The sequence below is a fragment of the Mobula birostris genome, chromosome 5 (assembly GCF_030028105.1).
Source record: "Mobula birostris isolate sMobBir1 chromosome 5, sMobBir1.hap1, whole genome shotgun sequence".
Classification (NCBI taxonomy): Eukaryota; Metazoa; Chordata; class Chondrichthyes; order Myliobatiformes; family Myliobatidae; genus Mobula; species Mobula birostris.
The window spans coordinates 176,761,177-176,779,468 of NC_092374.1; the positions used below are offsets into that span (position 1 = coordinate 176,761,177).

The 18,292-nt window shown below is 40.3% G+C and overlaps 1 protein-coding gene across 4 annotated transcripts in view; it reads right to left on the bottom strand.

Annotated features, from left to right (window-relative positions):
* LOC140197375 (major histocompatibility complex class I-related gene protein-like) overlaps positions 1 to 15,985 on the bottom strand; it is a 181,769-nt gene extending 165,784 nt beyond the window's left edge. For 3 of the 4 annotated variants that reach the window (XM_072257330.1, XM_072257331.1, XM_072257328.1), the window contains exons 1-2: positions 15,898 to 15,985; positions 15,568 to 15,624 (exon numbers count right to left, since the gene is read on the bottom strand). In XM_072257330.1, the coding sequence (XP_072113431.1) occupies positions 15,568 to 15,624; positions 15,898 to 15,949 (109 nt within the window). In that variant the 5' untranslated portion in view covers positions 15,950 to 15,985. The remainder of the gene's footprint in view (positions 1 to 15,567; positions 15,625 to 15,897) is intronic. The other variant, XM_072257332.1, reaches the window with a different exon arrangement.
* Between the last annotated feature and the right edge of the window lie 2,307 nt (positions 15,986 to 18,292).

Below are 18,292 nucleotides of genomic sequence, written 5' to 3' on the forward strand. Positions count from 1 at the left end.
TCCTCCCATAGTTCAAAGATGGACTGGGTAGATTACTTGTTCATTGTAAATTGTCCTGAGATTAAGTTAGGGTTAATCATAGTTATGGGGTGATTGGCTCAAAGTGCCGGAAGGGCCTACTCAACACAGTACTGCTCAATAAAATAAGCAGATTGTTTGAATGTTACAAGGATCACACAACTTCCTTCTGTTTAGCAAGTACTTTTCCACAGTGTACTGTATGGTAACCAGTATCAGTGCTTCGAGTGAATATGAAATAATCAAGTGAAAACAACAGAAACAATCTTAAGCAACACACACAGGACAAAGAGTCTCAGCCCAAAACGTCGACTGTACCTCTTCCTATAGATGCTGCCTGGCCTGCTGAGCTCCACAGCATTTTGTGTGTGTTGCTTGAATTTCCAGCATCTGCAGATTTCCTCGTTTGCATTTTTAGAAACAATCTTGAGATTCAGCTTCATATGAGACCGAAGTTGACCCCTTCAGCATAGCTTATCCATTCCAACTGCGATGCCATTTGCCCACATTGTATCCTATTTCCCTCTACACCTTTCCTATTTAATCCTAGCACAAATGACTTTAAAGTGTTGAATTGTATCTGCCTCTGCCACTTCATTTGGCAGCTCATTTGAGATAAAGACAACAGTCAGATCTGTTAACATTCAGATTTCTTTTTATATTTCTCTTCACTGTCCTTGAGTCTCCGGTTCTCTTGCACTTGGAAAAAAATGTCCTAAAACACCTGAGCCCCTTGGCAGTTCATCACCTTTTATAACTTCAGCGTCCTATGTTCCATTGAGAATAGACAAAGTCTATGCAAGTTTTGCATACAGAATGGTACTACAGAAAGCAGCGTGCTGGATCTCTTATAAGAAAAATCTGCAGATGCTGGAAATCTGAGCAACACACTCAAAATGTTGGAGGAACTCAGCAGGCCAGGCAGCATCTATGGCAAAAAGGACAGTCAATATTTCAGGCCAAAACTCTTCGGTAGTCCCAAAATGTCAACTGTACATTTTTCCTCACAGATGCTGCCTGGCATGCTGAGTTCCTCCAGAATTTTGTGTGTGTTGATGTATCTCTTCTTCATTCTTTTTAATGCCAACACATCTTTCCTGCAGCATTACTCTATACAGTACAACTGTGTCCTTCCTTTCTTTTTCAATCTTTTAATGAGCTTCAAATTGATAAACATAACAATGATCATGATACAAAGAGATCAGGATTACATTAATAACAGCTAAATGTATACAGGCACAGACTCGGAGTAACATATTTAATTTAAACCTCCCAATCTCTTACTAACTGAACATGAAAAAGAATGAAAAAAAGTTTACACCTTACACTAAAAAAACAAGACAAAACAAAACAAAGTCAGGACTGCCATATTTCATCAGTTAAAATCATTATTTGTCATTAACTCCGCTCCTCTATATACAAACAAAAAGTTATTAAAAAGGATTCGGAAAGGGTCAACTTACATCATATGAAAATGTTGAATAAATGGCCTCTAAGTTTCTTCAAATTTAGCCGAAGGATCAATAATACCACTCCCAATTTTTTCCAAATTTAAACATGTTATAGTTTGGGAAAACCATTGAAATGTTGTAGTGGGATTGGAATCTTTCCATTTAAATGGAAAGGTATGTGGTGGGGAGCACTTCGGGTCCAGTGATCACAATACCATTAGTTTCAATATAATTATGGAGAAGGATAGGACTGGACCTAGTGTTGAGATTTTTGATTGGAGAAAGGCTAACTTTGAGGAGATGCAAAAGGATTTAGGAGGAGTGGATTGGGACAATTTGTTTTATGAGAAGGATGTAATAGAGAAAGGAAGGTCATTTAAATGTGAAATTTTGAGCGTACACGATCTTTATGTTCCTGTTAGGTTGAAAGGAAAAGTTAAAAGTTTGAGAGAGCCATGGTTTTCAAGGGATATTGGAAACTTGGTTCGGAAAGAGACAGGGATCTTCAATAAATATAGGCAGCTTGTAGTTAGAGGTGCTTGAGGAATATAAAAAATGTAAAAAGAATCTTAAGAACGAAAGTAGAAAAGCTAAAAGGAGATAAGAGGCTGCTTTGGCAAGTAAGGTGAAAATAAATCCAAAGGGTTTCTACAGTTATGTCAATAGCAAAAGGATAGTGAGGGATAAAATTGGTCCCTTGGAGAATCAGAGTGGACGGTTACATGCGGAGCCAAAAGAGATGGGGGAGATTTTGAACAATTTCTTTTCTTCGGTATTCACTAAGGAGAAGGATATTGAATTGTGTAAAGTAAAGGAAACAAGGGTTGTTATGGAAAGTATGACGATTAAAGAAGAGGAAGTACTGGCGCGTTTAAGGAATGTAAAAGTGGATAAGTCTCTGGGTCCGGACAAGATATTCCCTAGGACCTTGAGGGAGGTTAGTGTGGAAATAGCAGGGATCTGACAGAAATATTTCAAATGTCATTAGAAACGAGGATGGTGCCGGATGATTGGTGTATTGCTCAAGTGCTTTCATTGTATAAAAAGGGTTCTAAGAGTAAACCTAGCAATTATCAGCCTGAGAGTTTGAAGTCAATGGTGGGTAAATTGATGGAAAGTATTCTTAGAGATAGTAAGTATAATTATCTGGATAGACAGGGTCTGATTAGGAACAGTCAACATGGATTTGTGTGTGGAAAATTATGTTTGACAAACCTTATTGAATTTTTTGATGAGGTTACTAAGAAAGTTGCCAAGGGTAAAGCAGTGGAGGTTGTCTATATGGACTTCAGTAAGGCCTTTGACAAGGTTCCACACGGAAGGTTGGTTAGGAAGGTTCAACCATTAGGCATTAATATCGAAGTAGTAAAATGGATTCAACAATGGCTAGATGGGAGATGCCAGAGAGTAGTGGTGGATAACTGTGTGTCAGATTGGAGGATGGTGTGTAGCGGTGTGCCTCAGGGATCTGTACTGGGTCCAATGTTGTTTGTCATATATATTAATGATCTGGATGATGGGGTGGTAAATTTGATTAATAAGTATGCAGATGATATTAAGATAGGTGGTGTTGTGGATAATGAAGTAGGTTTTCAAAGCTTGCAGAAAGATTTAGGCCAGTTAGAAGAGTGGGCTGAAAGATGGCAGATGGAGTTTAATGCTGAAAAATGTGAGATGCTGTATTTTGGTAGGACTAATCAAAATAGGACATATATGGTAAATGGCAGGACATTGAAGAATGCTGTAGAACAGAGGGATCTAGGTATAATGGTGCATAGTTTCCTGGAGGTGGAATCTCATGTGGATAGGGTGATGAAGAAAGCTTTTGGTATGCTGGCTTTTATAAATCAGAGCATTGAGTATAGGAGTTGGGATGTAATGTTGGAATTGTATAAGGCATTGATAAGGCCAAGTCTGGAGTATGGTGTGCAGTTCTGTTCACCGAATTATAGGAAAGATGTCACAAAATTGAGAGAGTACAGAGGAGATTTACTAAAATGCTGCCTGGGGTTCATCTCGTAAGTTACAGAGAAATGTTGAACAAGTCAGGTCTTTATTCTTTGGAGCATAGAAAGTTGAGGGGGGACTTGATAGAGGTGTTTAAAATTATGAGGGGGATTGATGGAGTTGACGTGGATAGGCTTTTCCCATTGAGAGTGGGGGAGATTCAAACAAGAGGACATGAGTTGAGAGTTAAAGGGCAAAAGTTTAGGGGTAACATGAGGAGAAACTTATTTACTCAGAGAGTGGTAGCTGTGTGGAACGAGCTTCCTGCAGAAGTGGTTGAGGCAGGTTCGATGTTGTCATTTAAAGTTAAATTGGATAGATATATGGACTGGAAAGGAATGGAGGGTTATGGTCTGAGTGCAGGTCGGTGGGGCTAGGTGAGAGTAAGAGTTCGGCATGGACTAGAAGGGCCGAGATGGCCTGTTTCCATGCTGTAATTGTTATATAGTTATATGGTATAAATAAAATGGATTTTCTGGCTACTTAAAGAAACAAATGCAATCAAACAACAAGCTGAAGGGGATAAATGACTACAGTCTGTTATTGTTAATCCAAAAATTGCAATAATAGGATGAGGTTGTAAATCAATATGCAAAACTACTGACATAATATCAAAAATTTCCTTTCAATATTTTTCTAAAAGAGGGCAGGACTGGAACATGTGTCAAGGAAGCTACCTCAGAACTTCATCTGTCACAGACAGGATTTATATGACCATAAAAATGAGATAACTTATCCTTAGGCATATGAGCACTATGAACCACCTTAAATTGTATCAAAGTGTGTCTGGAACACATTGAAGAAGTGTTGACTAGTTGGAGAATTTTCTCTGATTTTTCTGTGTGTAAAGGTACCTGAAGTTCTCTTTCCCATTCTTTCTTAAGTTTAGCAGACATAGCTAAATATATTTTTGTAATTGAATCATAAACAATTGCTATTAAACTCTTCTGATAGGCATTTAAACCTAAAAAGTTTTCTGTAATTTCAGTTTGATGTGATATAGGAACAGTAGGTAAAATAATCTTCAAAAAGTTTCTAATCTGCAAATAACTGAAAAAATGTGATAAATGCAAATTAAATTTATTAGACAACTGTTCAAAGGACACGAGACAATTATCCATGAATAAATCGTGAAAACATATTATTCCTTTTGTTTTCCGTAAAAGAAAAGCTTGTTCAGTTCTGGATGGTTGGAAGAAAAAATTGGATATAATTGGGCTTGATGAAATAAATTTATTCAATCCAAAAAATTTATGAAATTGAAACCATATTCATATTATATGTTTAATTATTGGATTGTTTGTTTATTCAATTTAGTAAACGCAAAGGGAAGCGAAGCCCCTGAAATAGAAGCCTATGAGAACCCCTGCAGGGGCTCACGCTCAAGGTTCACCCATCGTGGACATTGAATTTCATCCAGATCTTGTGTCCAGAACATTAGATATCAAATATTAATTGCCCAATAATAGAATCCAAAGTTTGGCAATATTCTGTAAATATTTCTTACTTAATCTAGGGTTTTCATTCTGCCATATATATGAAGAAATGTTAGAATCAATAATATCAAAAAAGGATTTAGAGATGAAGATTGGTACCACCTGAAATAGATACAGAAATTTAGGTAAAATAATCATCTTAATTGCAATTATTCAACCAATCAATGATAGGGACAATGGGGACCATTTAGTAAGCAGTTGTTTAACATGATCAATTAAGGGTAAAAAGTTAACTTTAAATCGATCCTTATGCTTCTTAGTAATTTTAACACCCAAATAAGTAAAATATTGGTAACCAGTCTAAATGGTAATTGTCTATAGATTGGAACTTGCATATTTAATGGAAAAAGTTCACTCTTATTAAGATTCAATTTATAACCAGAAAAACTACTAAACTGAGCGAGTAGTAATATTACAGCAGGAATGGATTTCTCTGGATTAGAGATACATAGTAACAGGTCATCTGCAAATAATGATACCTTATGCGTCTCAATCCCATGAATAATGCCAAATATATCGGGTGTGTTACGTACCCCATAACTGGGTTGCCAAACCAGCAGAAATGGATCATTCAGTTGGAGTCTGGATTACTAGTACTAAGAAAGTTTTATTAAAGAAACAAGCAACACAGTACTCTAATCAAAAGGATAATAAATGCAGCAGTTCAGCAATGATAAACACACATGTGCACAGAATTAAGTTAACAGGATCAATCAAGCTCTATCGTTGTCTAGGGATAAATGACCAGTTTCAAAGTGATGCAAAGTTCAGTTCAGTTCAGTTCACAGTAATCGTTGCCGTGGCGATGGACAGTGGGGGGAAGGCTTCCACACACAGACCTTCACAGTCAGCTGTTGGACGAGTCCTTTGTGATGTCATCTGAGGTCACCGACCGTGACCCCTCCGTTTCCAGATACGATCGTTTCCCTGCGGTGAACCTGGCACCCAGGCAAGGGTGGACACACACCAGGTTCCCGCCGATCGTGCCTTTCCACCCTGTGCGTTTATGGCCCAGTACTTCCCATCGACTTGTGAGAGACGCACCGCTTCCAGGGTCTTGTTACCTCGGGTGTCGTGTGTGTCCTGCCTTAGCGAACCTGTCCCTTTTTATCCCCCTGCTGGGGTATCGCCTGTCCATCACTTCAAACAGTTCAGGGTTCAAAGGGGGAGCCGCTCTTGACAGCTCTCTCTCCCGTCCCTTCATTACACATCTCCAAATGCCGCTCCATTGTTTTCCTTATCTCTCTCTCTCTCTCCCTCCCTCCCTCCCTCCCTCCCCCGAAGTCAGGTGGCAGACCAACTGCTGATTCCACTGGTGCCAGCACAGGACAGCTACATCTTAATCTATGTGTATTCTTGTCACAGGTGAATCACGAAGAGCGATGGCCAAGGGCTCCAAGGCAATATCAAATAGTAAAAGGCTTAAAGGGCAGCCCTGTCTAGTACCTCAAAAAAGCCTAAGAAGGAAGTATGTCCTAATCAATGTTTTGTGCAGCTACATCAAGAAATCCCAGAACTTTTATTCAATATCTCAGACTCTGAATGTAAGGGTACCACATAATGTTTCACTAACCTCTCCACTGACATTTCCATTTTCAGAGAGCAAAGGCCTTGCAATTCAAGATCTTTCTGTATATTAAGGTTGTGTTGCAAGCGTTTGGTCCATAATGACAGATGAGGAAGCTCATTAAACTCTACAACCATTTTATTGTGATAAACACAAAAACAGACCAAGCACCATAACCCAAAGACAGAACAGCTCTGTCTCACACAGATGGGGGAGAATGACCATCACACACTACAGTTATAGTTAAGGTGACCCACAAATACACAAGCAAATATACAATCCAAGATAAAATGCAACAATAAATGAACTGGAACTTCCCACTATAATTCCACAAAATCATTTTAACACAAGAATAATAAACTGTGCTGGTTATTGGAAAAGCAGAAGCAGGCTGTCAAACACACCCACCCCCCAGAAACATAGCTGCTAAGGTTCTTAGTATTTAATCAACATGTCCAGAAGACCGTAAGGCATAGGAACAGAATTAAGCCATTTGGCCTATTAGCTGCTCTTCCATTTGATCATTGCTGATCCATTTCCTGCACAACCCCATTCTACTGACTTCTCCCTGTAACCTTCCACACCCTGACTTATAAAGAATCTATCAACCTCTGTCTTAAACATACCCAATGACCCAGCCTCCATGGTTGCCTCTGACAACAAATTCCACAGATTTCACACCCTCTGGCTAAAGAAATCTCCATTCTCCATCTCCATTCTAAAATTACGTCCCTCTATTCCATGGTTTTGACCTCAGGTCCAGACTCCCTCCCTACAGAAAACATCCACTCCACTAAAGCATTTCAACATTCAATAGGTTTCAATGAAATTTGCCGTTAATCTACTAATTTCCAGCAAGTACAGGCCCAGAGCCATCAAAAGCTCCTCATATGATGAGCTTTTCATTCCCAGAATAATTTTCATGAACCTCCTTTGAAACCTCTCCAATATCAGCACGTTTTCTTAGATAAGAGGCACAAAACTGGTCACAATGCTCCAAATGAGGCCTCATCAGTGCCTTATAAAGCATCAGCATTACACCTTTGCTTTTATATTTGAACTGGAAGTCACACTTTAGGGAATCCTGCACAAGGACTCCCAAGTCACTTTGCACCTCAGATTCTTGAATTTCCTCCCCATTTAGAAAATAGTCTACACTTGCATTCCTTCTAGCAAAGTCCAGGACCATAAACTTTGTGATATTATATTCCATCTGCCACTTTTTTTTTGCCCATTCTCCTTATACGTCCAAGTTCTGTGCACCCTTCCTTCTTCTTCAACACGACCTGTCCCGTCGCCTATATTTGTATCATCCACAAACTTAGCTACAAAGTCATCAACTCCATCATTCAAATTATAGACATGTAATGTAAAAAGCAGTCCCAACACTGACCCCTGCAGAACAACAATAATAAGCAGCAATCAATCAGGAAAGGCTCACTTTATACCCACACTTTACCTCCTGCCAATCAGCCAATGTTCTATTCACACTAATATCTGTCCTGTAATACCATGGGCTCTTAACTTGTTAAGTAGCCTAACGTGCAGTGCCTAGTCAACGATCTTATGAAAATCTAAGTACGCAACATCGTCTGATTCTCCTTTGAATATTCTGCTTGTTATTTCCTCAAAGAATTGCAAAGCTTGTCAGGCAAAGTTTTCCCATGCTGCCCTTAGCCTATTTTATCATGTGCCTGCAAGTTCCACTTGGATCAAGTACACATGCCCTGAAACATCCTCCATGAAAATGGACTCCAACATCTTCCCAACCACTGAGGTCAGGATAACTGGCTTAAAATTTCCTTTCTTCTGACTCCTTTGTTTTTTTTTTAAATAGTGTAGGGATATTTGTAATATTCCAGTCCTCTGAAACCTTGCCAGACAGTGATTCTTGAAAAACCATTGCTAATGCATCCACAATCTCTTCAGGCACCTCTTTCAGTACCGTAGGGTGTAGTCCATCTGGTCTAAGTGGCTTATCTTACCTTCAGACCTTTCAGCTTCCTAAGCACCTTCTTTCTGGTAAGTTGCATGCACTTCTGCCCCATGCCACTATGAAACTTAAGGCACAATGCTAGTGTCTTCCAGTGAAGAATGATACAAAATATGTAATCCGTTCATCCATCATTTCCTTGCCCCTTTGCAAACTTTAGTGTCATTTTCCAGCAGTATGGCATCCACTCTCTGCTCTTTTTTACTCTTTATCTATTTGAAAAATGTTTGTTATCCTCTTTGATATTATATGCTCACTTAACTTTAGATTTTTCATCTTTTCCCTCCTATGGTTTTTTTTTTTTTAAAAAAGTTGCCTTCTGCTGGTTTTTAAAATTTTCCCAGTCCTCTAACATCCTGCAAATTTTTGCTCTATGGTGTGCTTTCTCTTTTGTCTGTATGTTAGTTTTGACTTCCCTTTTCAGTCATGGTTGCATCATCCTGCATTTAGAATACTTCTTTGGGAAATACCCATCCTGTGAATTGCACCCAGAAAGTCCAGCCGTTGCTGCTCTGCCATCACTCTGATAGTGCACTCTTCTGATCAACTTTAACCGTCTTCTCTCTTATACCTCTGTAATTCCCTTTACTGCACTGTAATACAAATACATTTGACTTTTGCTTCTCCCTCTCAAATTGCTGGGTGGGTTCTATCATATTATGATCACTGGCTCTAAAGGGTGACTTTAACTTAAGCTTCCTAATCAAATCTGGTTCATTACACATCCAATCAACATCCTGGCTACTGTTCAGGAATATCCTATCAGAGTCTTTTTACCCTTGAGGTTTCTTTGCCTATGAGGATTCTACATCTTCAGATCCCATGTCACCTCAAAGGATTTGATTTCTTTTTTAAATCAACAGAGCCATGTCACGTCCTTTGCCTGCCTGTGCGTCCTTTCAATACAATGTGTATCCTTGGATGCTACTCCCAACTATAATATTCGTCCAGCCACAATTCAGTGATGTCCACAGTGTTATACCTGACCATTTCTAATTGTGCTACAAGATCATCTACCTTAATCCATATACTATGTGCATTCAAATACAACACCTTCAGTTCTGTATTCATCAGGCTTTCAGTTTTGTCCCTGTTACACAGTAACTCATCTCACTGACTGCAATTTTGCCCTATCATCCACCTGTCTTTCCTGGCAGTCTCACTACAAACCGACTCACCTTTTAAACTGCCCTATCCTCAGCCCTATGACTCCCGCACACTCCCCCTCCCACCGCCATGATTGTTTAAAATCTCTGCAGCAATTCTAGAAAGACTTCCCATAAGATAGTTTCCTTCAGGTTCAGTTGTAACCCATCGCTTTTGTATAGGTTAGACATTCCACAGTAGAGATCCCAATGATCCAGAAATCTGAAACCTTGCACATGCCTCAGCTACATTCCATCTGCCAAATCATCCTATCTTACCCTCACCGGTGTGTGGCACAGGCAGCCATCCAGAGATTACCATCATTATGGTCTTGTTTTCCATGTTTCTCCCCATCTCCCTATATTCTGTCTTAAAAATCTCCTCCTTTTCCTGCCCATGCCTTTGTTGCTAACCTGTACCAAAACTTCTGACTGATCATCCTCCTCCTTCAGAATGCCACAGACCCAATTCAATACAACCCTGATCTTGGTGCATGAGAGGCAACATGCCACCTAGGTGTCTCCATTGCATCCACAGCATCTTGGGTCTACTGCTCTACCTATGGAATCCCATTTCACTACTGCAGTTCTTTTCTTCCCACTTCCTTTCTGAGCCACAGTGCAAGACTAAGCACTGAAGACCGGGCCATTGCAACTTCCCCTGGTACATCATGCCCCCCTCCCAACAGTGTCCAAAGTTGCTTACCTATCATCAAGGGAAACAGCCATAAGGGTACTCTGCACGGGCTGCACATTTCCACATCATCTCCTGACAGTCACCCATGTACCTGCCGCCTTCAACGTAAGGGTGACTACCTCCCTTCAGATCCTATTTATCACCTTATTTACCCATATGAGCTGAAGGTGATCAAGCTGCAGCTCCAGTTTCATAACACATTCACTGAGGAGCAGCAGCTCAGTGTACCTGGTGCTGACGTGGTTGCCCAGGAGGCTGGATGCCTCCCAGAATTCCTACATTGCACACAAAAAACATGACACAACCCCTGAAGTTATTCTCGTTGCTCCAACTACACACCCTCAATGTAGAATGAAGAATCTTAGCGGATATGTACATCACCAAGCCTGTCCTCACACAAGCCCAATGAGCTAAAATCTCCCCACTCTAACATTAGTCCACTCCATCTGTCCCCACCTTCCTTTTATTTGCCTTTGCTAGTGATTGGGGTACAAAAATTTGACTCTCAAAGTACTTCATCACAGCAGATGTGAGTGGCACTGGGTGATAGTTATTGAGGGAACTCACTCTGCTCTTCTTGAGCACAGGTATGATTGTTGCAGTTTTGAAGCAGATGGGAACTTCCAACTGCAGCAGTGAGAAACTGAAGATGTCCTTCAACACACTCGCCAGTTTGTTGGCACAGGTTTTTAGTGCCCTTACAAGTATACCACCAAGACCTCACACCTCTTGAAAGATGTTCTGATGTTGGCCTCCAAGTCACAGATCACATGCTCAATAGATGCTGCAGGGATTCACAGAGGTGTAGTTTTGTATTCCCTATCAAAATGTTATACTTCTTTTCAAAGCCATTCATGATGTTAGGATTCACGATGTTAGGATTCACCTTGTAGGCAGTCACATTTACTGCCCATTTAATGCTGAAACATAGTCATGGAGACATGGAAGCAGGCCTTTCTGCTCACTGTGTCCATGGCAACCATGAAGCACCCAGCTTCATACTAATCCAAACTCAACCCACTTCTATTGTCCCTACATTCCAACATCTCCCTCCAGATTCTACCATATGCATCAAAACCAGTCAATTTACAGTGACCAACTTACATGTACCTTGGAAGTAGAATAAAGCAGAACATATTGAGCAAAAACATTTAAGTTTCAAATGGACTGCCTGGTGGTCAATTGAGTTAGACTAGCTTGCTGGAGCAATGAAGAAGCAATTCCGCTGGATGTGCCTCTGTTAATGTTTGATGACAATTATTCCAGCATCATATTATCTCCCTTACCATGTTGAACATTGTTACCAATAAAACCATAAGAATGAGGACTAGAATTGGGCCACTCAGCCCAAGTTTGCTCCATATTCAATGATATGAACATTTTCTTTCTTTCTGCTAGCCATGCCCACTGTAACCCTTACAGATCAAGAAATCACTAACCTTTACCTAGAGTACACCCAAACACTTAACATCAACTACTCTCCGAGGCAATGAATTCCACAGATTTGTCAATCTGGCTGAAGTAATTCCTCTTCATCTCAGTTTCTAATGTCTTCTATTTATTCTAAGGCTGTCCACTCAGATCATAGGTTCTCCTACCAATGGCCAGATTTTCTCCATTTGTACCCTATCCAGGCCTTGCAGTATTCAATGGCTTTCAATGAGGACCCCACCCCCACCTCATCCTTCTGGACTGCATCGAGTACGGACTCAGAGATGTCAAGCATTCCTCATGTGTTAAAGCTTTCTTTCCTGGGATAATTCTTCTGAACTTCCTCTCCAGAGCTAACATATCTTTCATTAGATACAGGGCCAAAATTTACTCAGAATATTCCGAATATAGTTATTCTGTTGCATTTACTACTTGTCTACTTAAAAGTCAGTAAAATCAAATTATATGTTTAAAATCTCTAGTGTCATGGTGGACCTCCGGTGTTGACCCAAACATTGAACCAACCGCTATCAGTTCTGACTTGCTGATTCTCCAGAATTTACATCCTTTGTTCAGATCTAGAAAGTAGAATCACATTCCTATTGCCACCTCTAATCCTTGCTTTAAGTCACTTCTTAAAATATTCTTTTTCTTTTGTGTGTGTGTGTGCCAGAGCCTCATTGACCACTTTTCAAGTGGAGGAAGATTCTGTGAGTGGTCCCTCTCATCCTTCTTACAGCGCAGTCTTTTTTTTTTTTTTTTATGAAGCCAAGTTGCGAGTTCGACGCTCAACCTGGCATGGATGGAAAGCAGGACGGGGAGCGACCCACCTGGGTTCAAACGCGGGAACCTTTGCTCCGGAGTCCGGCGCTGATTTAAAATGACAGAATAGATACCAAATCTCATTGATTGTTCAGAAATAGGGGGAGCAGCTGCAAATTCCTGGGTTCTATCTCTCTGAAGATCTATCCTGGACCCCAGAATATTGGTGTAATTACAAGGAAAGAACAAGAGTTTGAGGAGAATTGGTATGTCACCAAAGACACTTGTAGATTTCCATAGGTGCACCTTGGAGAGCATTGTAACTGGATGCATCGCTGTCTGGTATGGAGGCACCATGGCACAGGATCAGAAAAAGCTGCATAAATTTGTAAACTCCACCATCTCCATTATGGGCACTAGCCTCCCCAGTATCATGGACGCATTCAAAAGGTGATAGCTCAGAAAGGTGGCATCTATCATTACGGACCCACATCACCCAGTACATGGCCTCTTCTTGATGTTACATCAAAGAGATGGTACAGGAGCCTAAAGACATTGACTCAACATTCCAGGAACAGCTTCTTCCTGGGATAACTGTCAGATTTCTGAATAGTCAATGAACCTATGAGCTTACTTTCCCTCTCTTTTTGCACTACTTAACTTACTTGTACTTATTGTAATTTATAGTTTTATTATTATGTATTGCAATGTTCGTCTGCCACAAAACAACAAATTTCAAGACATATGCTGGATATTTTAAAACTGATTCTGATTCTTTTCATGACATGAAGTAAAATTGTGTTTGGTAGCATTCTCAAAAGCTCTTTAACTTAACTTCATTAACAGAAATTGCAATAACTATGTTACTGTTTACTTCCCCAAATTAGATTGTTAAAGAGAATATAATTGTTTCATACGTAGCTGTCACTTCTAGGCATGATGGAACGTCAGTGTAGATGATGGTACAAGTGGCCTAATTCTGCTCCTATATCTTACGGTCTTTTTAACTTCTATTGCTTTTTTGTTGTTTCCAAAGAAGCAACAGAAGCTGAGAAAGATCTGATAGATGTTTCTATAATAATGAGGTATAGACAGAAAAGACAGTTGATAACCTTTTCCCAGGGTCACACTGTTTAATATTGACCTCCCCCACCCCACCAACACAGACACACATAATCAACCCTCTCTCATGCATTGCCTTTAAAATTAACTCTCATTCTTAAGTTGAAAGGAAAGTTGTGTGGGGTGCAGGATTTTATTTTTAAAGAAAGTGGAGGGTGCCTGGAATTTGTTGCCAGGATAGCAGTTGATGTAGAAAATATACAAGTACACATTAATTACAAACAATGGACGAATATAGACCATATTCTGGAAGAAGGTATTAGATGTCTTCTACTTAATAACTTCCTCACAACATTTCAGGGCAAAGGGCTTGTTCCTGCACCACACTGAATTATGCTCATGGCTGATCTATTACTCTTCTCTAACAAGAGAAAATCTGCAGATACTGGAAACCCAAGCAGTACACACAAAATGCTGAAGGAACTCAGCAGGCCAGGCAGCATCTATGGAAAAGAGTACAGTCGATATTTCAGGCCAAAACCCTTTCGGCAATTCTTGTCTCAGCAAGGACATGGGCCTTCTGCAATTTCCTGACTGTCACAACAGGCCTACTGCAGATGATGTGTCTCTAGCTTTCGATTTGGATCAGCTAGGCAATAACAATACCTTTATCAGGGGGCTGTCTATTGATTACAGCTCAGCATACTCTCAATTATTTTATACAGGTAGTGTCAAAAGAGAGTAAAAGGACAAAAGAATAGTGAAAATGAACAAAGGTATATATGAACAGAGAAATACAGATAAATGTGGATAGAAAGCTAGAAATTTGTAGCTTTTTATAGTTTCTTATATTATGTACTGCTGCCTCAAAACAACATATTTCTTGACATATGCAATTGACATTAAAACTGATTCAGGGATCATAGTACTTCTCGCCTACTTGTCAGGCTAATCAATATCCCTCTCTCAAACACAAGGAAATCTGCAGATGCTGGAATTTCAAGCAACACACATAAAAGTTGCTGGTGAATGCAGCAGGCCAGGCAACATCTATAGGAAGAGATAAAGTTGATGTTTCAGGCCGAGACCCTTCGTCAGGACTAACTGAAGGAAGAGCTAGTAAGAGATTTGAAAGTGGGAGGGGGAGGGGGAGATCCAAAATGATCGAAGACAGGAGGGGGAGGGATGGAGCCAAGAGCTGGACAGGTGATTGGCAAAAGGGATATGACAGGATCATGGGACAGGAGGCCGAGGGAGAAAGAAAAAGGGGAGGGGGAAGCCCAGAGGATGGGCAAGGGGTACAGTGAGAGGGACAGAGGGAGAAAAAGGAGAAAGAGAGAGAAAAAGAATGTGTGTATATATAAATAAATAAATAATGGATGGGGTACGAGGGGGATAATGCCCCACCTCCCCCTCATACCCCATCTGTTATTTATTTATATACACACACTCGTTTTCTCTCTCTGTCCCTCTCACTATACCCCTTGTCCATCCTCTGGGCTTCCCCCCTCCCCCTTTTCTTTCTCCCTGGGCCTCCTGTCCCATGATCCTCTCATATCCCTTTTGCCAATCACCTGTCCAGCTCTTGGTTCCATCCTTCCCCCTGTCTTCTCCTATCATTTCGGATCTTTCGCTCTCCCTCCCACTTTCAAATCTCTTACTAGCTCTTCTTTCAGTTAGTCCTGATGAAGGGTCTCGGCCCGAAACGTCGAATGTACCTCTTCCTAGAGATGCTGCCTGGCCTGCTGCATTCACCAGCCACTTTTATGTGTGTTGCTTAATATCCCTCTCTAACACCTGACATCTTCATTGTAATGACACCACTATTTTAGTGTCATCTGCAAACTAAGTAAACACTAAGTAAATGGGGGGAAATGGAAAATAGTTGTAAGTTAGAAATTTCACTTCTCATTGTGATAACATTTTCCCAACAAATACCGTTCTGTAAGTGATGAAGATGAAAGGCACGGTTCTCCAAATCTTCCACGTCGTATCCTAAATTACATAAATAGAAATTAATATCTTGCACAGTTTTTGTTTCAGTCTTAGGCACTAGTAAAATGATGCCTAATGAAACCCGAAATGTTGTAAAAACAAAACAGAAGCTCCATTCTGGTGATAGACCAGTCTTAAGTAAGAGATTAAACACTACACTTGCACAAACCCAGCCGCACTTTGCAGAGCGCAAGCAGTTTTAACTACGAGCCCACTTCTGTTCAGTGGTGGGACATCATTCAGTAATAAATAAAACTAGAAAAGTGTACTTACTGGATAGAACCACTTGTAAGTGGAAGAAACACAAGAGCACGCACAGGAACATCCTGAACTATGCACACCGACTCACCAAGACAGGAGCGGAACCGAGTCGCATTTTACCCTCAAAGAATCGGTGCGGAAGCTTCTGACCCAATCAGAATGTAACTATATAGGAGTTCGTCATCAACTTCTAGGCGGGGTGATTAGAACCCAACCTGCCTCAGATCTAAATTGCTATCTATAACGACATGCCCAGCAGTGTCGTGAGACCAAGGGCTGAAAAATGTTCACGGTAACGCTCTTTATTTGTAACTCTATTCGATTGGTATTGAAATCAGATCTGGTCATTGACACTGGGCAGAGCATGGGCTGGACACTGATGCCTGGCCAATTAGAGAGGAATCTAGTTATTCGCAAATAGTTATTGTGTCCACTTTTAATATAATACGTGACCTTTTTTTGTTGAGAACTGGGGGATATTGTATTCAGATCGAGGTCTTTCATCTGGGCAGATTCCCTCGAACTTTTAAGTACTTATTTGGCCAATTGTGGAAACGAATAATTGATGAACTGGTGGCGTGTCTACAGATCTATCATCTTTCCGAGAGAAAAAAAAAACAACTATCTCGCTGCACACCCTTAGGAGAAGCTAATCTTGTCAGAGGTCCAATTTTGACAACGGATTTGGTTCTAATTGTTCCCCAACAATTCAACATAGGTGAAGGCATTGGACTCAATGTTGCCTATTCCAACAGTTAAGGAGTAGATGCGAGTTTAATCCCATGCCACATAGGAAGACAAATTGTCTGCGAATAACACAAGTATGGGACAAAGAAGGAGGACAAAGACATGGATGGAGAAGTGAACTGACAGGGAACTAGAAACTCAGAGCTACTCCATAGTCCACAAGATTGCATCCTCAGCACTCCACTCTGCTTCCTGGACATATATACAGTAACTCTGTGGCTAGACTCTGATCTAATTCCATCTACATGATACCACCATAGTGGGCTGTCTCTCATATAATGGTTAAAAGAGGGGGATAGGGAGCTTAGCGACATGGTATCATGGCACCAACATTTTTCTCAGAATCAACAAAACAAAGGACTTAGTCATTGATTTCAGGAAGTGGATGTTGCACATAGTCCTGGCTACATCAACAGTGTTAAGAGTGAGAGGGTTGAGAGCTACAAGTTTCTGGTAGTAAACATCGCTAATAGCCTGTCCGGATCTAAACCCACTGATGTCAGAGCAGAGATAGCTCACAATCACCTCTACTTCTTCAGGAAGCTAGGGAACAGTGGTGTGTTCCCATAACTCTTTATTAATTTTTATCAATGTACCATAGGAAGCATTCTAACTAGATGCATGATAGTTTGGTATATGAAATGGTCTGCATCTGACCACAAAAAAACCTGTACAGAGGTATGCACACACCGCTACACAGACAACATCAAAGTCAGGATCAAACTTGGGTCACTGGAACTGTATAAAAGCAACAGAAAAAGAACAAAAGAACAGTGAAAATTATCAAAGGTATATAAAGAGAGGGAGAGACAGATAAATATAGACTGAAAGCTAGAAATTTATAGCTTTTTATAGTTTCTTTTATTATGTACCATTCACTGTTGCCACTAAACAACATATTTCATGACATATGCCATTGATATTAAAACTGATTCTGATTCAGGGATCGCAGTACTTCTCCGCTTACTTACCCGGCTGATCAGTATCAGTTGTACCACATCCTGTCTCCAAATACTGGGTGTTAAAATCATTCCACACAATATCATGGGCCAAAGGGCCTATCTTGTGCAGTGCTCAATGTTCTATATTTGAAACATTGTGCTTAACCTCCTTGTCAGAAGTGAATAAAAGTGAGCTTCCAGGAATTCTGAAACTCATCAGAAAATATATTGATAGCACTCAGATTTTAGTATGCTGTTATTAGGCTTTAAATGGATATTGTTAATATGTTGTGAATTGCTTTAGTATTATGGAGCAAACTGCAAAACATCAAAGGATTGTTATGTGGTTAAATCACTGGGTGACTGTATCAAATGGCACTGTCTTTGTTTCTTTGTTGAAGTGGGCAATGTGAAAGTTTGATTCCCAAACAAAGTCCAGTAGTCACCGGACCAGAGAATTGGAAAGCTTTTAAAAAATAACAGAAAGAAACTAAAAAGGCACAAAAAGAGACAAGATGAAATATGAAGGTAAACTAGCCAATAATATAAAAGAGGCTACAAAACATTTTACAAATATATAAAGATATTTCACCCAGAGAGTGGTGGATATATGGAATGCTCTGCCCCAGAAGGCTGTGGAGGCCAAGTCTCTGGATGCTTTCAAGAAAGAAGTGGATAGAGCTCTTAAAGATAGCGGAATCAAAGGTTATGGGGATAAG